The sequence below is a fragment of the Agelaius phoeniceus genome, chromosome 4 (genome assembly GCF_051311805.1).
Source record: "Agelaius phoeniceus isolate bAgePho1 chromosome 4, bAgePho1.hap1, whole genome shotgun sequence".
NCBI lineage: Eukaryota > Metazoa > Chordata > Aves > Passeriformes > Icteridae > Agelaius > Agelaius phoeniceus.
In genome coordinates this window covers 59544110-59569269 of record NC_135268.1, presented here as the reverse complement: position 1 = coordinate 59569269, position 25160 = coordinate 59544110, and the positions used below count along the sequence as shown (strand labels likewise).

Sequence of the window (25160 nt, the reverse complement as noted above, 5' to 3'; positions counted from 1 at the left end):
AGAGAGAAGTAAATGGATATTCTCAGGACTGCTCTCAACTTACCTATATGCTGTGTTTCTATGGAATAGGGAACACTGAATAGGGAACAGATGGCTTAAACAGCTCATGGAAGTGGCAAATCTTCACTGCTTGGAGAGTGGGAAGGAAACTGTGGGGACTGAGGAAGAAACCAGAATACACAGAATATTACTAATTTGTTTCCTGAGGAGAAGGACACAACCAAGGTGCCTTGGAGAAGGGAGCTGGCTGCTCCACTGGGCTGGACACCTTCAGGGAGGACAAGCAAGTCTCAGAGAGGACATCAGGCATGGGACTTAGATCTGGGGTTGTTTTCAGCCATCTTTTTGATTAACTTCTGAAAAAACACTTCTGAAAAAGATGGGACTGATTTCTGCATATAGCCATGATCTTTAAAAGCACAATCAAAAGAAATAATTCTCTAGCAAGGGCAGTGAGGAAGGACTGCACCATATATGCTGAATTAAAAAGTGCCTCTCAGAGTTAAGGAAAGCCAGACAGCACCATAAGCAATAGTGACATTTTTCCTACATTTTAGTGGAAGACGCCTTTTGTAAGGGATTTAAGTTGCTTTAAACCTAACACATTCTAACAGAGAGTAGTCATGAGAAGAAATATGATAGTTCTTAATGCAGATAGAGTTTAAGATACAAAAAGCAATAAACAAAATGTGTTTATTTTTCACAGTTGACCTTTGTGTTACACAGAAAGTCCAGTACTATCTGCTGAGATAGTTTTGGCCCAGTGAAGCTAAGCAGCTCACCAGACTTGGTCAACATTGTTTCATGCTTTGTCTGGACACACATTAACACATTTGGTAAAAATAAAACAGCTTGATGAGAAAAGCTTCCGTGTTTGGATTGGACTGCCCTTGACAATCCTTCAGCATCCCCACAGCTCTAGCTCAAGCCAATGCCAGCACCTTGGTAAATGAGCAGTCCAAAGACTTTGAGTCCCTGCCATTCTCCAGAGCTCCCCACCCAGAGACCACGCACCATCACCAGCAGTGGGACAGGTTCCTGCTCCCATCCCAGCACAGGAAAGCTGCAAATCCATTCTCCAGATCCAGCTGTGCCAACCCCAGCCTGTCCCCTGTGTTCCCACACTGTCCCCTGGCTAGTCAGGCTCCCCACTCCCAGACAGACACAATGAACCAGAGCTCTGTTGTTCCCACTGCACTAATTTTGACTGAAAGAGGCCAGAGACGCATTTGGAGTGCCCAGCAGAGCTGACTGTGCCCAGGAGGCCAGCGTGGGCAGGCAGGTAGTGACCTCTCCTGTCCCCAGCCCTGAGTCCATGTCTGCACCCTGTGGAAGCTGAGGAGGATCTGGGATGGCTGTGCCAGCAGAGCTGTGAGGGCAACAACCTCCAGCAGTGTGGCTTGTAATCTTCATCTGGCACAGCTCTCTACAAACAGAACATCTGTCCACAGCCTAAAGAGATGTTTCAAAACTGATTTAATTAGACCAGCACAAGCACCCATCTGGATGCTTTTAGCTCTTTGGCTCCCATTCACCCAGCAGACAAAGGCAATGGATAAAAATCGTTTTCACCTGCCCCAGTTGCAAAGTGGTCAAAAGGAAAGGATGATGCCTCAGCCATGCCAGAATCCTAGACCTTTCTTTGACAAATACATCAGGTGAATCCTGATGAGGTGCATGTGAAGGTGCCACCTGAGATCTCCTGCTCAAGGTGGCCACACCTGCAGAGGGGCAGTGGGGAATGTGAGCCTGCAGCAGGGCAAAGCCCAGAGCTCAGCCACTGATCCTGCTGGGGCCAAGGAGCTCAGGAGTTACAGGGTTACATGGCACTGTGCCTTGGTCAGTCATCTACCACTGGAAAGCCTTCCCTTACCCTTCTGGCTCCCACTTTCCCCTACACAGCAAAGAATCCTGGTGATTTAATGCAGTGCCAGATGGGTTAAACAGCTCATGGAAGTGGCAGATCTACAAACTAGGGGAGCCCCAGCAGACAGACAGAATGGCAGCAACAAACTGAAGAGGGATAGTGACATTTTAAATTGGTACACAGGTTTTTGCACTGACAGACTGACTGTATCCTTAGTTTATTTAACTCCTTATTCCAGCTTCCAGGGCCAAATAAAAATAAACTGACTGATTCTAGATTAATTAAAATGTCAACCAAGGATCTGGCATTCATCTAACAAATTATTTGAAGATAAACAAATGCAAGTTTGAGGATAAACGTTAGAAAAATATATCATGGAGTTTAAAAGAAGAGGAAAAATATCACCTATGAGAACTGAAAGCACCATTGCTTTTTCAGCACTATTTCAAGGTTGCAGATAACCCAGGTCTTGGTTAGATTCTTTTCTAAACTCCTAATAAAAAGCTACAGTTTATGTTAGTTTTAATGTATCTCATGCTTACTATCCAAATCCTTTTTAAGAAAAAATAATTGGAATTTTAACTAGCTACAGATGGTAGAGATAAAATTGGTCTTTACAAAATCTGTGTTTAAAATAGGATTTTCATGGAGAGGACTGTTTATATTTGCTAATATTATCCAGTCTGTCTATTTGTAAACAGGAGTCAAAGGTTTACAAGTTTAGCCTGTGATAAAAGTAAATCAGAATGAAGGAAGACTATGAGCAATGAAATCCCCTGTTATACTGGAGCTGTGTTATCCAGCAGGATAAAGACCAGACAGGCCATAGCAAGAGGCAAGCAATGAAGGGAACAGATGCCCTTCAAAAATGTCTGTTGTTTTCATGGAGAGAATAGCATTGGTAACTCTTCAAATGGTCTTATCAGACTTCATGTGCCCTTGGCCTTGTCCTGCTATTCTGACTAGACCAGGATGGTAATCAGGCATGCACACAGTCAGACAGAGACCCCAGCATTGCTGGGCTGCCTGCTGTGTCTGGGACATGGTGCAAGTTCATGGGCAAGAGGGATGCAGCACAAAGCCTCCATCTGGCCCCTGTGATTTCAGCTGCCCTTGCAGGTGAGGAGGCTGAGGAGCCTCAGCCATGTCCTGCTGCTCCTGGGATGAGCCTGTCTGCTGCTCACCCTTGGAACACAGAGATTCCTCCAGGCTAGAGCACAAACTCCCTGTTTGCTCACCCCAGGGACACTTGCACAACCTCTTGCTACGTTGACTTTTCCCTCTCAGATTCCAAAGGCAAGCTGAGCTGCTGCCCATGTGCACTCAGGGAACAGCAGCCCCGCTGTTGTGTCTGTGCCACCCACTGCACACAGATCTTGGCTGCCCCAGCAGCTCCCAGCTCTTGGTGCTTCTGGGCCTGCAGCACACAGCAACAAGGCAGAAACATGGAAGGTCTAAAAAACTGTAGAAAAAAGAGATCCCACAGCTTCAAGATCAAACTCCAAACCAGAACAACTCCTTTGGGTAATGGGATCCCTTTTTTTGCCAAACCCACTGTATTTGCTAATAGCCAAGGGTGAGTCATTGCTGCCCCCTCCACAGCCAAGGGTCTCTGGAGAGGAGGCTGTTTTGGCTGTGCTTTCTCCTGTACAAGTGGTACCATCTGCACAGCAGCTCAGTTTCCAGGGCTTAGAAGAGAGAACTCATCTTCAGGAGCCACAGCTGAAGGGGAGGCAGTGACAGTGCATGAGGCTTGGGGCTATGCCCTACATCCTGTGGCCTTCCATCAGGTTCTTCCTCTGTAACTGCTGGCCTACTGCAGCCCTGCCAAGGGCTGAAGACAGGCTCCAAACAGGGAGAAGTGACTGTGACATCTGGGCTCACCACAACTTCAACATTCTCCACAACAAACACTCTACTTCTGCCAGATTTCTGGCAGGAAAAGCAAGTTCCATGTCTGAGATTTCCATTTAAGGACTTTTCCCAACCATCTTTCAACTCAGCCAGCTACAGCATCCCACAGAGGAAAGGAGCCTTCTCATTGCCACCTTCCTGCTAACATTCCAACTTTTTGGACAGGTGCCTTTTTCTGTCCCATATGGGCATGGAAGAACAAAAGTTCTGGAGGAACAGAAGCGCACCAAGGTGGCCCTGGCTGCTCCTGGGCTTCCTTCCCATGCTGCTGTCTGTCCTTTCCCCTCACCTTCAGCCTCATGTCTAGCAATTAAAGCAAAAAACACAGGGGAATCCACATCCCAATAGACAGGGAACAAAGGGGGAAAGGGTCTTTTCCCCACATGCCTGTTGGGAGCAGGACAGATTTTGACTTTTGGGCCCCTGGTAGGAGAGCTCAGCAGTGCCAGGGGCTCAGCACAGAGAGAGGAGCTCAGTGCTGGCAGCACAGCAGGAGAAGGAGGAGGAGGAGAGGGAAAGCCACCCTGAAAGGCAATGGCAGTGTCACCACCCTGGAACCAGCCAGCCCTGTGGCTGTGACATGCAGCCACCAGTCACACACTGTGTACAGCTGGCTACTCCTGAGGAGCAAAACCAGGGCCTGGACAATCTGACAGTCTGAGGTTAAAACAGATAAATAAACAAACCAGGTTTTGAATAATAATGAGACACATCTGTATTAAGAAATCATGATTGTTTTGTTAAAAGTGTGCCAATGAAAGCAGTGTTTTGTAGAGTATTTGAAAGGCTGTCCTTTGAGCTGTTTGTAGCTAGCACACAGTTTATGCAGCTTTGATGAACTCAAAGGGGTTTTTTTTCTTCCTATAAGAGCCACAGATTTCACCTAGAAAAACATTATATATACGATTTTCCTTGGCTTTTAAGTCTAGCAGAATGACAATTGCTGCAGTGGGCAGAGGCCAGATGACACAATTCAGGCAGCTGCATTTTTTGCAGCCTTTTTGTTAGAGATGATGGGTTTATGCTGACCTAAGGACATAACATGAAAACTGCTCTTGTGTGTCATTCACAATCTTGCTTACTAATGTTAATACACCACAGGAAAACAGCTCTTACAATTTGGTGGACCATATAATGACTAGAGTTCTAAATTGTAAATTTATAATACTAAACAAAGAAAAAGCTGTGGCTGTCATGATCTTACTACTGTTCTGAGAAAGAGAACATACTAATGAGCAGATTAATCACTGTCTCTTAAAGCAAGAAATAGAAGGAACTGAATGAAATTATTAGTTAAAACAATTTAATGGGGACAAAAAGGTTTAAGAGAAACAAATGCATTCTGTGAATAATTAATTTTACAAATTTACCAGTTATGAGAAAAGCCAAAGTTTAAGCTCCTTCCAAGTTTATGGATGAAGAGTCCAGCAAGGCTGACAAGAAAGCAAGGACTCAGCAGTATCTCAGTTTGGAAGGCCTCAGCTGGAGGGGAACAGGCAGATAACCTCGTGCAAGCATCCCTGGGAGTGGTGCAAGGGCCTGCAGCAGGACACTGCCCCAGCCAGGGTGCAGGGCCAGAAGGGCTCCTGATCATATTAACCAGAGTCCTTCAGAGGTGACATGCATCCCAACCCAGAGACAGAATGAAATTACTGTTACAGATGATTTCTTAATTGCCCCAAGAGAAAAAGTTGGGACACCAATTAATTTTATTGAGAAGAAACAGCAGTGGCTTATGAACTTCTGCAGAGAGACCCAGTTTCCTGCATTAACAAAATAAGCAGAATAGATAAAAAACCATAAAAGAGCAGCCATGCCAAGAAAATTGTCTCCAAATGAAGTGTTTTGATATTCTTTCCCATGAGCTGATAAATTTATGAGACCTATATTTTTTAACTTTACAGTGTCTGTACAAATATGCAGATATTTGAACAGACATACATCCAAACTTTTCCAAAGACAGAGGAAAAATAGAAGACTCATAAGAAATCACAGCACCTCACAGGTAGAAAAGGAGAATTCTAAGCAGGAAAGACATGACTTTTGAGCATAAGAGAGTTTTCAACTGCAAATACCTGTCCAAGACAGGGTAATTTAAGCAATAAACAAAATCAAAAATATCAAACTAGAACTTTTTGCAGAGCCCATTGAAGATAACTAAAACAAAGATAAAACCAACAAAATACTTATTGCATGTCAGGTTACAGTTTATCAGCTAGAAACAAATCTAAGTGCATTGTAATTTAGGCCACCAGAGAATAGATCTGAATTAAAGAAAATTAATTCTATCAGTCAAAGTCAAATAGAAAAAAATCTTTAATAACATATTTTACATTAAATGTATCCACCATGCTCCAGGGTATTGAAGAAAAGCTAAGTGAAAATAGGACTGCTTTGGCTGGTAAATGTAAGGATATGTGTGTGCATACACACATGTCCACAAACACTTGTTTTTCTGTGATGAAAATATGCCCCAGCTGAGGGAAAAGTGTCTGCCTGAACTGATCTGAAAGATTTTAAATTGTAATATTTTTTTCAGTTTTACATCTTGATTCCATGCCATAAAACTTAAATAGAAAGAAAGAAAGGTCATTTTAACCAAGGCAAGAGAAAGCTTCTCCATGTTTTATGTATTTCAACTTTATTTGCAAGTCAATATGTTCTGAATCTCTGTAGGTTTCCATTAAAGTGGAAATTGCAAAACCCTTTACCCTGATGGAAATTTGAAGCTGATATGCTCTAAGCCCTACATGACTCCTCTTTTTAATATATATTTTATTTGTATTAACAATTATGTAAGGACATTTCTGGGGGACAGATCATTAGAAGTGATTCTGGCACACTGTTTGTCTCAAACATGCCAGAATTTCTTAAGAAATAAATTTAAATCAAGGTCACTGTTTGAAATGGAAAAAGGCTCATGGCAATCTGCTGCCATGGGATTGCAACTGCAAAACAACACTGAATTTATTGTCATCATTGTAAACTATATCTGGAGACACTTGAGAGAAACTCGAGCACAACTCCGGACACGACAATAACAGAGAATTTTATTCACTGATTATGGAATTGTGAAGAGGATTCTCTACAATCACTTCTCTTTGTAACAAATACATGTATTTTGGCATAGCCCAGCACATAGCAGTGCCTGGGGTTGTATTTGCACTGCAGCTGCATCCCAAGGCTGTGGATGTGGCCGTGCTACCTGTGTGTCCCGTCTGCTCCTTGCCCAAGGGAAGCTCTGGGAGGCTGTGGCAGGATGTGCCAGCTGTACCCCAGGCACAGGGCATCCCTCAGCCCCCCTGGAGCCCTCCTGGCTGTGCACACCAGGGCTGCTGGGGGGTCAGATGGCCCCAGCTGGGCTATTGCTACTGGCAGCTCAATCAGTGAGGGGCAGAGCAGCGGGGCTGGGGACAGCCGAAGGTGACTCCAACATTCTGCGATTCAAGGTTAGGTGGAACTTGTTGACAGACTGAGATCAGGGGAAATTAAAGTGAAAATGAGATTTAACTGGTTGCTAAACACTCTGTGACCTTCAGACCATCTGGGGATGCCCACTTATGGCCCATGGAGACTGTGCTGAAATCACATCCCACCACATGCAAAGTAAAGCCTGCTCCTTACCAGACAAAGGCCAGACTTTCCTACTGAAGAGTAGCATGTTGACTGACAGCTGCAGATTTTTGTGCTATTCCCTGGAGGAACCCAAGGAAACAAACACTTCCCAGACAGGATGGATTTCAAAAGAAACCAGACCAATTGTTGTTGCAAGAACTTAAGTGAGAAAACCCCTTCTGTCAGAAATGACTGGTTATCAGATGCTAGACCTCATCTGCACTGTAATGAAAAAAACTGAAAGAATTATGCTGACTTCATCCATTTTAATCTCCCATGAGAGAATTGATTTGAAATACAAAATGGCACTTCACAATTACTTAAGAAAAGCAAAATCTGCAAAGTGCTTTTGGAATTACCTGCTTTTACATTAACAGAGCAATATTACCCCTGATGTTTTTGATATTGTTGTTTTACTGGTGAAGAAATAGAATCATGTAAGATTAAATAATTGCCATGGAATAGACATTTCTGATCGAGGAACAGAAATTAGATCTCCTGAAAGAAAACTCTGTGCTCTGTTTTCTTTCTTCCTCTCTGTGAATTTAATCAAATGCCATTAATAAAAGAGAGATTTGCATTTGATTTCAGTACATACAGAAGCAGGCTGACAAATAATTATGTGTATCAAACTGAAGTTATTATATCACAAGAAAAACTGTCATTCTTCTAAGAGAATGTGTGTCAGAAAAATTTCTGTCAAACAATAGAGACAAACCTCTCTCCTCTCTCCTCTCCTCTCCTCTCCTCTCCTCTCCTCTCCTCTCCTCTCCTCTCCTCTCCTCTCCTCTCCTCTCCTCTCCTCTCCTCTCCTCTCCTCTCCTCTCCTCTCCTCTCCTCTCCTCTCCTCATTAAAGTCTTTTTACAAAAAGAACTGTCAGGACAGACTGTGACTAGGATATATAGTAATCTACAGTAGTTACCAAACAGGTGGATAGACCCTCCAGAGTTCTATAGAACAGCACAAGTGTTTCACTTTCAAAGTTTGTACAAATTAGAAAACAAATAAATGACATAATACTTCCATTTTCTTCATAAACTTTTTACTTGAAAATTTAAAACTTCCTGCCTGAATAGTCCAAATCAGAAACACAGAGAAAAAAAAATTGTCAGTGTTATTTCAACATGAAAGAGCTCTTAAAACAGATTTTAGATTTTTACAATGTGTTATAAGAACATTCCAAAAAATTTTTCAAATAAGCAAGCTTGTCACTTCTCAGTACATGGCAATTCATGTACTAAACAAACTCTAAACAAGCTGGACTGAGACTCTACAAATCCAAACAGTCCAACATTGAAATGGTTCTCATTAGGAGACAGATGAAAGCAAGACAAAATTCTGAAGGACACAGGTTGTCTACGTGGCTCAGTGAATGCCTCAGTGGGGAGAGGCATAAAGATCCATATATGGAATTAAACAACCTTTGAAAGCCTTGTTCTGAAAACTGTTAATTCCATATGTGTAGACTGAACACAATGCTTTCTTCCTCTTTGAGTAAGTAGAACCTGCAGCCTCCCAGAGCCCTGTGGGGACTGACATCCCTGAAATCCCTGCCAGCCTCTCCTGGGGTGTCCCATTACCCAGCCCATGGTCCAGGACCCCATTTTAGCCCAGCTGACCCCCATCCACAAGCTGATTTTCTGGTCTGGCCTTGGGTGCCCTGTTCCTGCTGGGGATGGGCTCTGCCTGGTGAGATCCTGCCTTGCCACCCTTGTTCCCTGTGAGTTCCACCTCTGCCAGCCCCAGGAAACAGCCAGCCCTTGCCCAGCACAATAACCTGCACAAGATATGGAGCTGTAGAACATCAGCCTCAGGAAGCAGAAGTGCAGGTCCTGAGTGTGCTGGGTACAGCTGGGTGCTGGAGATACCAAGGGTAGGCTTGGGTACAGACAGCACCCCTGGCAGGTCAGCTGGGAGCAAGGATGCATTGTCCCTTCTGCTTTGCTATGGAAACAGAAACCTTTGTTTCAGTGAGAAAATATCAAACCATACTGAATTTAAATGGAATTTTATTTCACAGCTCCAAACTGTTTAGAGCTGTCTTTCTAATGTGCATGCCCTTCTGTCTCACAACAAGGTCAACCCCTCTGAAAATAAAAGGTTTGATTTAATCAGGAAGAAGCATTCTTTAAAAACCTGTTATTACCCAAAAGCAGACATTACATAAATTTTATTCTATTTTTATATCTTCCTGGCTCCAATCTCCTGAATCTGACACTAACCATAACAATTGCACATGTGACTAGACCAGGCCAAATTCTCCTTTTTCTGTTCCAATATAAATATGGAAGTAATACTGTTGAAGTAATAGCTTTGAGGTAGGCTCTCTCCACGAGAACAGGACTTTTCTCAGAACAGCCAGAGTCAGGAAAGTATGCTGATTTTCAAGCCAGGTTTTTACTGACAAGTCAGAGCAGCAAAATGGAGACCACCAGGGTTGACACGAGAGCCTGTCAGTCCCAGAGGCTGGGGACACAAGCCAGTGTTGGTGGCATTCTGAAAGCACAGGAGGCTTCAAAGCTCTCATGCCATTTCAAAATGCCTCAGGCTTTCAGAAGTTCAAGCACCACTAATCTACAGTAAAACCTAACCTTTAAACACATTTATCATTTGTGCTGAGACACAGCCACTCACACCTCTGTGAGATTCAGATTCACCATCACCTCTCTCATGTTTGACTTCACTTTCTTGAAGCTCTGTTGTTGCTGCTCTTGACCAAGCCAACATTACACCAAGGGTCAGAAGATGGAGACCTTGCAGGGAGCACTGCAGTGCCCTGTGGATGTAGTCCTGCAAGAAAGCTGCCAGCATTGATGTGTCCTCAGGTTGCTAACACATTGAGCACTGTGAGGTGTGCACAGCCTGGGTCTCACACTGCTGTCCTGAGCATCTGTGCAGCCCAGGTAGGAAAAATTTCCAGTTTTCCTCATGGAAAAGCGATCAGCTTGGTTTGTTGCAAGTATACCTAAAAGCTTAACTATGATGGTTTTTGAAAAAAAATTACACATGTCAAGCCATGGACAGATATCCTCTTCCATTTACAGCAGAACAGGGACAAGAGACTGGCACTCAGCTGAACAGGGCTGCTCCCTGCCCCAGGGCACAGCTCCCCTGACAGAGAAGTTTATGGGCACCTTCCCCAACTTGCTTCAGAAAAATCAACCAGCTTAGTGCAGTCTAAGCCTTTAAACTGCTCCTTTGGTCTCTGCCTAGTTCAGTGTAGAATGCAGTCCCTGGCTGGATGCCTACTTTTCCACACAGTTCCCAGAAAGGCACAGTGCCAGGGTGATATCATTTGATGAACTTCCAGAAGGAAACAATGTGCTGGGGGAGGAGTGTCCTTTTGAGGGTCTGGAAGCTTTCTTCTCTTCACATTTTTCCTCTCAAATTGTGAACACTGTTCTTTGGTGCCATGTGCTATACCAAGGGAGCAACTGGGTGAAGGAGAATCCATCTCCAGAGGTGTCCATGATCTAATAAATAACATTTACCTTGAGGCCATGAGAATTAAGCCATGCCCAGGGACTACAGCATATTCAGCTATATATTCACAAAGCCCAGGTGGGAACACAAGCAAGCACAAGGTATGAGGCAGGGGAACTCTGTCCCCATGACCTGTGGCAAGAATCTGTGACTTTTCTTCTTATTTGTCCCCATGGGACTTGCAGTTTGACATTTTATTTTTTTGCCCTGTTTTTCCTCTTTCTAGACCATCCAACATGGTTTACCCAGCCTGTTTTTTATTTCTTGTCTATCATCACAAGGTTGGCAAGGCAGAATGATCTAAGACAGGAGATGGGAATTTTCCTGGTAAGGGCTGGAGAGGAGCCAAGAGGAGGAAGTCTGCTTGAATTGAAAGACTTTTCACAGGAGATGGGCACACTGCTCTTGGCATCTATCCACATCTTTAGATGCCTACATGCTTCCATATTCTGTATTCCAGTCCAGATTCATAACCAACCCTTCAAATTCTAGGTCATCCCTGAATACAGCTTCTAAATTATGGCTCCTGTCTCTTTTTCCTATTTTATTTTAAGGAAATAGAGAATACATGTCAAATAATCCTGTACCTGAGGTGTAGGTACACTCGTATTCTGAGTCTCCCAGTGTTAAATCCTGGCCATTTTTCTCTACACTGCAAGAAAACATGCTATTGTCTCCATGTCACTTGCCAGCTGTAAGCAACTGGCCTCACTTCTTGGCTTTCTGTCAAAACAAATTCTGTCAGGTTGCATTTATTTGTGTGTTCTGGTACAGCTAGCAGTGAAACTGCTTTGCCTGCCAGCATTCTTGTTAAAATTCCCACCAGCTGAGTCAAGCTAGCTCACCAATACACACCTTGACCAAGCTCTCTGGCATTTTTCAGAAAAACAACCTTCCAAATAAGGGGAATACCTGGAGAGACTATGTCTAAAGACAGACACTGAGAAATAAAATTGCTCCCACTCTTCTCATACTTTGAAAATCAAGCATCCTAAACTTCTGGCCTTGATTATAAGCACTTGATTTTTAAGGCTTGAGACATGGTTGAAGAATCTGACTACATTCAACATAGTTATGAAGAAGATTGTTCAAACATGACTGACTGCAAACTTGAGTGAGACTGTTACATGTCAGCACTGCTAATGAGGCCTTTAAGGATTTTTTTCTCAGAAATATTTAGCTAATGGTCCTTCCCACTGGCTGATTGATTCCTTTGGGCACCATCAGCTGCTCTGGTACTGGGAGTCAGAAGTTCAAACTGCTCAAAAACTTTGGGTCACTTTCCCCTTCTTACACAAAGGAAACAAAACAGTGCAAAGCCCTGTGAAGATTGCTGGATTGGGTAGGTAACCCAAGCAGTGTGGTAATGGCCAGCTGTGGTCTTGATTCATTAGAGTAAGGTGTGGTGTTACAGGTGAAGCTCTGGAAGTTCAGCATAGCCCCCATAACACAAAACAAGCTGGGAGGTGTATAAAGCTGTGGCCAACTGAAGGATGATCATTGTAAAATCCATGGGAAAAAAATTCCATCATTAAGACTCGCATTTTGATGGCATAAAAATCATACAGAGCAAAGAAACTGCTGAGTGCGGCATGCCAAACCATAAGCACCTGTTTCTAAGGCCTTATAGAAAGGTAAGTGGTGCTGGCAGATTGAATGGCAGGTTTGAACCCTCCAGGCATGGGGACACAGCTGCCTTTTGTGGATCATGTTTTGAGAGGGAAAAGACTCGCACAGCCAGTGAGATTTCAAATAAATTGCTGAAGATGTCTCTCTGCTTCACATCCTGACCTATTACCTCCTTATTCACTTTGTTTCTCCTACCCTACAGCTCCTGGATGGGAGAGTTGGGGAAGGTCTGTGCATCTCACAGTGAGGATTCCTGGTAGCTATGTGGGGTATCTGGGGCCTTTGCATTTGGAAAGCCAAAGGACATATAGAGCATCTTGCTCTTTACCACTAATCCATTGCCAGGGCTGCAGACAGAAAGGGCCCACAAGTATCACAATTTCTCATCTATGTCTTTGTGCACAAGGAAGTTAAAACACATCTTTTACTGCCTAAACAGCTGTGTGTACGTATTGGAAGTGAATTCAAAGCTAGCAAGGCAAGACAAAAGTAAGAACACAGCCAGGGTAGCTTGTGAATAATGGCTACTGGCACTTGACCCAGTTTTTATTTACAACAGATTCATGGGAAATCTTCTAGGCTTGTTTCAAAACAATGCCAATTAATAAATTTTAGAATTAGCCCTACATAGTTGAACAAGTGAGATTAGATCATATACCAGAAAGTCTCAAAACTGGGAATTTCTTACAATCCCTGAATTTCTAAGTTTAAAAAAATGTTAGTGACATACTCTGAGTATACCAGTAATGAAATGAGATTTCCTAATGTCTTGATGAAAAGCCTCTGCTGAGCCATGGCTTCAGTGGGGATCTAATTTACAGAGTGTGTTCTCAAGGGAGATCATAGAATTATACAACAGTTTGTGTTGGAAGAGACCTTTAAAAGCCATTTAGTCCAACCCCCCTGCAATCATCAGGCACATCTTCAACTAGATCACTTTGCTTAGAGCCCTGTTCAACGTGGCCTTGAAAGTTTTCAGGGATGGGGCATTGACCACCTCTCTGGACAACCTGTTCCAGTGTTTTGCCATCATCAGGATAAAAAATTTTTAACTTCTGTCTATTTTAAATCTACCCTATTTTAGTTTAATGCCATATCCCCTTGTCCTATTGCAACAGGCCCTACTAAACAGTCTGTCTCCATCTTTCTCACAAGTACCACCTTTAAGTACTGACTCTCTCAGTGGGTTTCAGAGGAGAGGTGCTCCAGACCTTTGATTGTCTTTGTGATCTCCTCTGAACCTGCTCCAGCATGTCCATGTCCTTCCTCGCTGAAGACCCCAGATTTGGGCACAGCATTCCAGATGGGATCTCACAAGAGTGGAGGAGAGAGGCATAAGCACCTCCCTCGACCTGCTGGCCACCTGCTTTTGATTCTTTGGATCTGCCACCTTAACAGACTGCAACAAGGTCCAGAAAAGTTTTTTGAATGTTTTTCCAGTATTAAATGAATGAGATAACTTTAAGAACTCACTTGGAAAATCTGTTTCAGAAACCATTCTGAGAAAACTTGTCTAGTGAAAAGTGTCCCTGCCCACAGCAGGGAGGCTGGAACTAGATGATCTTAAAGGTCCCTTCCAACACAGACCATCCTATGATTCTATGACTAGAACTGATCAGCACGTCCATCATCTTCCAGTGAATGCCTTGATGTGCATTCTTCCTCTACCTAGAGGATTTGAAACTTACTGAAATGCCATTTCCTAAATGTGGAATAACATTATTCTAACTCTGAGATTATATCATTTTCATTATTATTTTTGGTGGTGGCTATGATGAAGATGTCTGTTATTGTTCTGAAGAATACCATGTGCTTAATCTGGCTTTCAGTTTTCAGAAAAATACATTGAACTCCTCAAATGTTGTTTTTCTCTGGAGACAAATCACTTGGCATATATAAAGGACTTTGTTTCCTACCCCAGTTTATGGACAAAAGTTTTTTATCTTTGAAAAGGACAACCAGAAGCCAAGAACAATGTGTTATTTATGATTCACGTTCTGCCTCCCAGTTAACTCTCTGTGAACAAATATTTAACTACAAGGGAAGTCTATTATACCCTCTAACTTCTTAAAACCCTGTGAACTGAAATCTCTGATTTTGGCCTCCTAAGTCAACCTGAAATTTCAAAAGCCATGCTCATATGTTCTTTTTCACCTTTAACTTTTCAGTGATGCTTTTAAGGGCACTCACTGGGAAACAGGGGGCATGGGTTCAACACTGTCCTTCTTTCCTTGGTCTGAGGAGATTCCCTTTTGAGTCTCTTTCCAAGAGACTGCAATAACAGACAGGCATCCCCCCTCCTTATAAAATGATTAGTGTTATGTACAAAGAAATCCAAGAGTCTGAATTCAAAGGGCAAGAGAATTCCTGATTCTCTGGCTTAATACATGGTTTCCCAAATGTCATTTTTTGGCTACCACTGTTGGAAGCAGCTTTCTGTGTTCCCCCCAAGAATAAATTCAGGTCTGTTAACATCATCACCTGAACCATTATCATAATTTTCTCCCAAGCCCAGCTCTGTTTGCCTAACTGCATTCCCACCATTCATCCACACAGCCCTGTCACTCCTTAAGACCCCCAACACGTAGATGAAATCTCTGTATATTGTTCTCTATGCCTTCTCCATCCCAAACTGGTTCTCCAAACACAATGCCCCAGCCATCTAAGGCACATCCCTATCTCAACAACCCCATTTCCCTCACCTTCCCCAAATGACATTTTTCCCATGGTCTATTCAGAAATACATGTCCCAGACCAATTAATTTCCTGCAGCACATGAGAAGAACAGCAGGGGAGGTCTGGGAGCTGGAGACAGCTTCACACATCAATAAGGTACTGGCCAGCCAGTGACAGGAGCAGCTGTGTGAAGGTTTTTACTCTGATTTGTAAGATATCCTTAACACAGGCAAAACTAGAAATCGTTGAGATAGTTTTTGCCTGCCTTACAGGCAGCACAGTGTGGGAATATCCAGCCTACTGATTCAGACTTTCATCTGGCAAAGGGCAGGATTTTTTTTCCAGTCCTTGATCCTTAGGTCATGTCTGCTTCTTATCCATCAGCTTTGTGTAAAATGCATATGCAGCTTTAAGCATGAAGTCCCTCCAAGCTGTTCCCTCCTGGCTAAGTGTTTAAAGTTTTTTTTCTCTGCACAGAGCTTTTTTGTCCCTGATTTAAGTCCCATGAAAATCCATGAGGTTTATTTGAGCTTGCTCAGTAGTACATCAGAGCAAACGTCACTGTGAAGTTTGTCTTGTAGCTAACAACTGCCTTGGAGTTATCATTCACTGCTCTGCTGTAATGTTCAGCATTCATATGCTAATCCATATGTGCAGCCTGCTATGCCTGACTGTATGGTAAGGCTTTATAAAATAACAGCAAAATTATTAGTTTAGTTTCTGCCAATTTGATGCAAGATGTCTAAAATAAAAAGCAAAATGCATATCACTAAAGAGAATTTTGGAGCATTGTTTGTTTCCCTCCAAATATAATATTTTCATATTTTTTCTGCATTATCACTGATAACTATAACATTTTCTAATTTCCCACTCTGTAAAATAAAAGATTCTTCATAAAGACTGCGTATGTGTACGTGCATGTATATACATATATGCTGATCTTTTCTTTGCTGAATAGATCTCACCATGCCACCCATATACCAGTTGAAATATCATGAACTGCAAGAAAATGTAATGGCTTGTGGTTTTAAATCCGTTAATGCCAACCAGTATCACAGAGGGGAGAACAACAATTTCTAGCTTAAAAGGTTCTTCAGAGGGATCTGGACAGGCTGGATCAGTGGGCTGAGGATGGTTGTGTGAGGTTCTACAAGGTCAAGTGCCAGGTCCTGCAACCCCAGGCAGTGCCACAGACTGGGGCACAGTGTCTGGAAAGTTGCCCAGTGGAAAAGGACCTGGGGGTGCTGGTGACAGTGACTGAACACGAGCCAGTGTGTGCCCAGGTGGCCAAGGAGGCCAATGGCACCTGGCCTGTACCAGCAGTATCAGAATGTGGCCAGTGGGACCAGGACAGTGATTGTCCCCCCCTGTACTGAGCACTGGTGAGGACACACCTTGAAGCCTGTGTTCAGCCTTGGAATCCCTCTTCAAGAAAGACACTGAGGTGCTGGAGCCTGTCCAGGGAAGGGCAGCAGGGCTGATGAAGGGCCTGGAGCACAGGTGCTGTGAGGAGCAGCTGAGGGAGCTGGGAGTGTTTAGCAGGGAGGTCTGGGGGAGACCTCATCATGTTCTACAACTCCCTGAAAGGAGGCGGAAACCAGGTGGGAGTCAGTCTCTTCTGCCAGGGAACAAGTGACAGGGTGAAAGGAAATAATGTCAAACTGTGGCACTGGAGGGTTAGACTGGGTAGCAGGAAATCTGTCTTCACAGAAAGGGTTGAGTAGCATTGGAACAGGATGCCCAGGAAAGCAGCGGAGTCACCATCTCTGGAAGTGTTCAAGGAATGTGTGGATTTTACATTATTTAGTGATGAACATGGTGGTGATGTTAGGTGGATGGCTGGACTTGATAATCTTATCATAAAGATCTTTTCCAACCTTAATGGTTCTATGAGTCTATGATTCACTGTAAAAAAAAAGATAGACTGCATTTTACAGATATTTTTCTCAATCACCCATTCCATTTTTTCTTTTTCTCCCCACAGAAACCTGTGGATTCTGATTTCCTCGAATGCTGTAAATTAGCTCTGACAGAATGGACAGCTCCAACAAAAAAACCCACACAAATTTTCTGAGAAGACAGCAAAGGAACTAGAAAAAACAGCTTGACTTGTAGGTTCTCACCTGACCCATGATTGACTCTCTACTAATGCAACACTAAATTTAAGACACATTTGTATATCAGGTATTGCAATTACTCATCATGTCACTGTTTCTACAGTTACTTTTCTTTAGTATCCCAGTATACAGTGGGACAGAGAAATCCAATTTCCACCCAATCGTTTATGAAAACACCCAAATACCATATATAAGGATTGAACCAATTTTCTTGCAAGATACTGTGACACAGTTCATTGTATATGACAGCCCAAGCCAGGCTTAAAAACCTCAACACGTTAGCAGCCCATTCACACCCACCATCCCCTGCAGGGCAGGGCAGCTGCCGAGTCCCACCTGAGGATTAGGGTGAAGTGTTTATTTGTGCTGTTTCCAAGGGGCACTGAAGCTGGAGCTCTCTAACTGCCTACCATCCTTTCTGCAGCTTCAGCAAGTTTCTGCTGCAGTTGTTTAAGCTGGAGATTCATTTGCCACCATAAGGGCAAATTTCAAAATGAAATGAAGGTGTAACCTTTATCCTCACTACAGGCACATGCCTCTAGCACAGACTAACTCCTTCAGCAAGAGGGCTTTTATCTGTGAAGCTTATATAGGGACCAAAGGCAAAATAATCTATGCAAAGGTCTTTGCATTGATAAAATCCAGTTTATTTTTCCACGTGTCAACATTTGGCGCCAAAAAGCTGATATTCACCAGCTACACTATGTCAGTCTACAGCTACTTATTTGAAAGTCACACAGCAACTTGTACAGTGCCCAGAAAAAGCTCCAACCTGACAGACTTTCCTCCTTGCCTCCTACATGGATTTTGGTAATGCATAAATTCCAGGTTGAGGTCTGGACCTCTACTTGTGTATAATGCATCACAGTGTCACACTTATTTGCACATTCAGAGCCATTTTCATGTGAGTAGAGTGTCTGACTAATTTTTTTTCTCCAGATCTGAGGATGTTTGTGCTGCTGTACATTACAAGTTTTGCCATCTACACAAGTGAACAACCTCTTCAAAGCCAGACCAAAGGAGAAAATTACTACACCAGATATATCTGCAGCATCCCAGGTCTGCCAGGCCCTGCTGGCCCCCCTGGAGCCAGCGGATCCCCAGGGCCACATGGACGCATTGGTCTTCCAGGAAGAGATGGTAGAGATGGCAGGAAGGGAGAAAAAGGTGAAAAAGGGAGTGCAGGTATTGAATATTTGTGTAAACTAACACAGTAGTACAAGAAAGCAAGACCTGTCATCATCACTGTCATACATATATCTCTATCTCTATCTCTATCTCTATATATATGTATCTATATGTGTGTGTATATATATATATAATATATTCATATATTTATTTATTTATATATGATAAGTGTGTGTATGTGCCTGTGTGGGTTTAAGTGTGATGCATATATAAATATAGTGAGAATATGCACATTTATCAGTGTAAAGAAATGTAAATACACAACCTTTCTTCACAAAGATGCTAAGAAAAAGATTGGAAAAAATGAAGTGTGCGTGGTCTCAAATAAATAGTCCCACCTGTGCCATTAGCCAGGCTTAAAAGATTAGCAGGTGCTTAGGTATGCACTAAAAATGCTCTATTTTTAGGAAATATTTAGTGCACAAGTATCACTACATAGGTGGTCATGCTGCTGTCCCTGCCATCAGTAGTGCCTGGTAGTTCAGGCAGCAATAGATTGATTACATATAACATTCTTTAATGTGTAATCAAGACACATGAGGATAAGTAGGAATTAGTGGCATTCCTTTTGCAAACTTACTAGAAAACTTTGAAAGTATTTGTAGAGCATTTTGAAATTCTGACCATGTTTTTCTTGTTTGTTCAGGCACACACAGTAGCCCACACAATCATTTACTGAGGTGATATGTGCAACGATTAACTAACTTAAAATGTTTTTGAAGGTTTAAGAGGAAAGACTGGGCCATTAGGACCAGCTGGAGAGAAAGGAGACCAAGGTGAGTCTGGTAAGAAAGGACCTGGAGGATTGACTGGTGCCAAAGGTGACGTAGGTCCAGCTGGACCACCTGGACCTAAGGGAGATAAAGGAGACCGAGGAGAGCCAGGAGCACCAGGGGTCTGCAAGTGTGGAAAGATAGTGCTGAAATCTGCCTTTTCTGTTGGCATCACCACGAGCTACCCAGAGGAAAGACTACCAATTGTATTCAATAAAGTCCTCTTCAACGAGGGGGAGCATTACAACCCATCCACAGGGAAGTTCATTTGTGCCATCCCAGGGATTTATTATTTTTCTTATGATATCACCTTAGCAAACAAGCACCTTGCCATTGGGCTGGTTCACAATGGCAAGTACCGGATCAAGACTTTCGACGCCAACACCGGCAACCACGACGTCGCTTCTGGATCCACGGTGATCTACCTGCAGCCAGAGGATGAAGTATGGCTTGAAATCTTCTACACTGACCAAAATGGTCTCTTTTCTGATCCAACGTGGGCAGACAGTTTGTTTTCTGGATTTCTCTTATATGTTGATACAGATTACCTTGATGCTTTATCAGATGAAGATGTGCTCTGAAGCAGATGGCAAATGACATTCAAACTCGAGGCCCCAGCAAAGGATTTTATTCATCTGTGTGGGGAAAACAAAGTTGAAATGAAAAAAAAAAAATCTGGGAGTTCATTCTTGTTTTGATTGGAACCAAATCTGAACTCATAAGGATGTTTCTAGAATCTAGGATGGATTTTTTTTTAATGAACAGCAGGGATATCAAAATGAACTGTAATTAACATAAGACTGCATCACTCCAGGACTGACTTTTCTCTAAAATTACATTTATAATACTATTTAAACAATTTTAAGATCCTGTACATTGGACTTTATATAAAATGTATTAATTTGCAATTTAGAATGGCTATTTTGTATATTACATTAAAGTAAAATTGAAAATTCCCTGCATTATCATCTTTGGTCATTTTAAGACAGGCAATACATTAAAAACAGATGGGAGAGGAATAAAATAGGAATGACTGTTTCAGAATGCCACTTCACAGGTCTTAAGAAGAGTCCCATCTGATATTTACACCAACAAACAGCATTCATAACTAACCAACCTCACAGTAAGTACAGGAAGATTTGTACTAGCTATCAAACATATAAAGAAATTAAAAGCTGGAAGATCTGGAAACTCGGATATTCAGTGGGTATTTTCAGTGTAATTCTAAGTGTCTTTGCTATTCTTTAAATGCTATCATCTTTATGAGAAGTGTGGAAAAAAACTTTTTTGCTGAAGATAATTGTGGATGCCCAAAAATGACAGGTCAGTAATCACTAATCAGAGTAACTGATATGAAATTAAGCGAGTAACACCATTAAAGCAGAAGTTATGTTACAACATGGCCAAATGCAATGAAATAAATGTAGGTCACACACAGGATGAAAATCTGCATTCAGCAAATCAATGAACTTGGAAAAGGTACATGGGACCTCATGGATTATCAGCTAAATAGAAGTAATAAAAGTAGGCTGTTGCTACCACCCTTTGGATGTATGATAAATGGAATTAAAAGTAGAGATGAATAGTGGTTACATAGGAAGCAATTACTTCTGAAAATGTTTCAAAAACTTGAAAGTTGAAAAAAAAATGTTTATACTTCTATTCATGGTGCTTACACAAGACATGTAACAAAGTCATTTTACTTTTCTTGTCAATGAGGTTAAGAGGTGATTTAGTCACCACCTGCACCCATCTGGAGATAAAATATCTGGTAGTACCTGGCACTTCCCTCTATCAGACAGTAGCACAGCAAGGTCCATTGGTGAGAAACTGTACCAATCCACACAGGAAATGAGGAATCTGTTTTACCAGTGGCAGCAACAATCATTGTAAAAATACCTAGGAACATCACGAGTTCTCCAGCACTCAACACCAGTCAAGACTGGCAATCTTTCATTGGGTCCTTTTACTTTCCATAATTTACAATCTTTTCTTCATCCCAGATTTACAGAGACCTGCTATTTCTAACAGTTATTCAGATCATGTTAAATGTTAGTGATCTGCGTTGCACAACTCTTGAACTCGTTTTATGACCAAGGCAGACAGAAGTTTCTAGGTTTTTTCTGTGTATTTGATGGATTAAGAAAGTTACAACAGATTAAGAAAGTTACAAGCAGACAAAATGACACAAAGATGCTGCTGAGGTTGCAGGACCAGCTGGAAGGTTTTGTATGGAACATCAGCCTGTGCACTCAGTACCCTTGCCCTCACTTCTCCCACATCAGCATTCATGGCTGTGAGTGCAGCACTGCTGCTTTATGCAGTGAACAGGTGCAAAGCCTGACCACAAATCAAACTGGCAATGCTTGTACAACCATTATTTTATTTGACAGTGAGAGATGTCTGATAGAAGACAATAGTAGATTATTTTTCTAACTAGACACCTAATTTATTAGTGTCACACAAGGGCTGCTTTCTGTGAAAAATATGGAAAAGAACACTTGGAGATTCAGTTTATCACCCTGCTGTACAATCATTTATACATCTGCAAATTAAGGACAATAAGAGTGCAAAATGCAGTGCAATCATAATTTACAATTATGATTGATGGTGATGCCTCACAGCCATCAGTGCCTATCTGAGGCACAAAGACCATCAGCATTACCCAGTGCTGCCTGCACTGAATTCCAAAGGACAAAATAAGGATCATATCCAGCCCATGACTTCCAGAAGCATAATTCAACAGATGCAGGACTGGACCCAAAATATATACCATGCAGCAAAAGCAACTAAAATAAATTTTTAATTAGATTATTATCTTATAAAATACGGAAATATGTTTATGACATTTGAATCAGTATAAAGTTTATGTTAGGAATAACAAATTAGTTTTACTAGAATTAGAAAATCTGATAAGCCCAGCCTTAAGGAAAGAGTATGACTGATTTCCTCCAGACTCCACAGGAATGTATGGTAGTTATAATACATCTGGAAATTTTCAGACAAAACTAATTTTTCTCAATTAAACAGAGAAAACATTCAGTTTTATAGTGAAATATTGTTGGTTGCAATCCTAACTATAAGCAAAGTGCTCCCATGTAAAAATCTGTAAAAATTTTATATCCAATATAAAAGAGGTATTTCAACCACACCCATGCTGAAAATGACACCATGGGAATAAGTAAACCCAGAGTTACTGCTTTCCTCTTTTTAGCAATTTTAGATTTATGTTTGTACAATTATAGAAAAGCAACATTAATTTCCCAAAGTTTTCCCATTTGGATTCTACACTTTTTTGAACAGTTTAATATTTTGGCATGAAGAGTTAAAAATAAGTCATTCTGTTGGATTATTTCTATAGTTTTTGGCAAGAAGAATACTTCTACTACACATATGGATGACATATGTATACAAGTACCATGTGTTCCTGCCCTCATTAAGGGTCTCAAGACATTATCCTGAAGCAAATCATTGCTATTGCTAGTATAGTTTTTGAAAATATATCAATTTTGATGACATGATATTGCATTTGGGGTATTTATCTGTCTAAATTTGAATTTATATGGCAAAGATCTTGGGCTGATGTTTTCTCACAATTCACACCAATACATGGGGAGGTCTGGTTGGTTTCAAAACATTGTAGGAGCAAAACAGCAAAATTTCTTGATTATCAAATTTGAAATTATTCAATGATTTCTACACAATATATTGGTCATTCTACACATGCCATAATGACATATAAAATTAGGCATCCAGACCAAATTATCATCCAGTCTCTGCCTACAGTCCACAGACAGAAATAAGTGTCACCAGGAGGAACTGCCAGGAGGAAGCATGCCTTTACTGCAGTACCAACTCTTGGGCTTCCTGATCATGGCTGCAAGAACTTGTACAAGCCTCAAACCACCAGGAAACCATCAAACAATATTAAGAACATCAGTATTCCCGAGATTCTTAGGTAAAAGTATATATATATATATATATATATATTTACTTGGGATACATGTATGTAAAGATAAATAACTAAAAATAAAGTTATTTGAAACAAAACAGCTCTCCACAATCTTCTACTCTTTCAGACTTTCTTTATACTTGGTGGAGTGACATTAAGGAAGAAGTTAGTCACATGTTCCACTGCTGAATATTTTTAGCGTAGATAATTATTTAAACATTTATCTACATTTTCAAATTTTTATGAGTATGTCACATAGAATAAATACTTTCAATTTTTTGACTACTGGTATTCCTGTTCATATGGTTAGGCTTTTATACAAATTCTTCAGGAGCAATAGGTTCTCAATGTTTTACAATGCTGAGACAATATAGAGGAAATACTTACTAATGGACATCAGTGCTGAGAACATTATCTACATTCTTCAAATCTTTTTAAATCTACCTAACACCATTTAGGTACTATTAGGATATGCAAAAATATACAAAACTGAAAGCAATTTATTTCATTTCCTACCAAGTATGTTACATTAATTGTTACACTTCATTTAGTACTCTATTTACCTTCCACAGCTCACCCACTAGGTTCTGTTCATACACCAAGATACTTACTGAACAAATTAGTGTTCACTGATTGGTTTATTTATTGATTTATTTACCCATTGGCAGGTAATTCATATTCAGAATAATTATACTAATGCTGCACTAAGCAGTTTGGTCAGCAGGAACTTCAGTTGTATGTGGAAATGGAGCTTGCTTTGGATATGTCATTCAGTAGCTGATGAGTCCCGCCCAAGAAATAAAACATGAAAGTAAAGAGGAAAAAATAGAGTTGAAAAAGCAATACACCACTGTCTTTACCAATGAGTAATGTTTTCAAGAAGCAAATTAGTCCTTTCAGCATAAACTATCTAGACTTCAGCTCAGGGAGCATTTAGAAGTCATATACATTTTTCTGTAACTCCTTAGGTCAACAATCCCAACTGAAATTATATCAGCATTTCTGAATTTCAGAGGCATAATTCTTCCTCACATCCACAGGAAGAAATTTCAAAATACTGTCACAAAATCCTTGGTTACTGATACCTGGTTTTGTCCTAGTTGTATACATCAGATCAATTCATGAAAGTTGCTACCTAAGGGAAAATATGTGTGAACACAGACTTCTAAACTGCATGCGACAAATTACAAAAAATGGTTTTTGAGATTTCTGTTGTGTTGGAGTAAGGTGTGATCAGTTTAAAAATAATTAAGATGATCAGAGTTTGTTCTTTCTTGTTTGTAACCTCCCTGAAACTGGGATCACTGTAGGGTTGCACACAATACCTAAATTCCTACTCTAAGAACACAGCAACATGTACTCTTATTCTGTAAATGCTCTGTGTGGCTGGTAACATTTGCTGTTTCCCTTCTGTTGATTTTACAAATTTTGACTTTGATTCTAGGCAGGCAATAAGAGGTGTATATGGCAAAACAAACCTTACATTGTCCTCAAAGCCAGAGAAATAACTCCATTGCTCACTGTCCCTGCTGAGTTTTAAAATGTTTTAACTCTGAACTGGGGGCCTATGATGCCACTGCCCACTCTGGGGCATCCTGCACCATGGGCACTCCAAGCTGCAAATGTACTCTGCCTGTTCTAAAAGCCAGCCTTAACCATCATTGACAAAACAGCAATAAATGGCCAAGTGTGCCAGGGTCACACCTAACAGCTCACACCACCACCTCATGTGCAGCACTCATTTTGCTGCCCAGTGGGATCAATGGCATTGGGCTGGCCATTTTTCATAAAGCTGACCAAGATAAATGACTTGTTCTCCATCCCAGGAAACACCTGTGGTTCAGATTGTGGATGTCTCCTGTGAGCAGAGTCATTGTGCTGACATTGTAATGTGTTTTTAAGCAGCTTTCTATCCTGTTAAGCAAAGGACTGACTACTCCTTTAG

At 41.5% G+C, this 25160-nt stretch overlaps 1 protein-coding gene across 4 annotated transcripts in view; it reads left to right on the top strand.

Annotated features, from left to right (window-relative positions):
- Positions 1–23307, top strand: part of C1QTNF7 (C1q and TNF related 7) — a 53555-nt gene extending 30248 nt beyond the window's left edge. For 2 of the 4 annotated variants that reach the window (XM_054632930.2, XM_077177694.1), the window contains exons 2-4: positions 17170–17369; positions 18242–18487; positions 19213–23307. In XM_054632930.2, the coding sequence (XP_054488905.1) occupies positions 18250–18487; positions 19213–19844 (870 nt within the window). In that variant the 5' untranslated portion in view covers positions 17170–17369; positions 18242–18249 and the 3' untranslated portion in view covers positions 19845–23307. The remainder of the gene's footprint in view (positions 1–17169; positions 17370–18241; positions 18488–19212) is intronic. The other 2 variants (XM_077177696.1, XM_077177695.1) reach the window with 2 other exon arrangements.
- The last annotated feature ends 1853 nt before the right edge of the window (positions 23308–25160 follow it).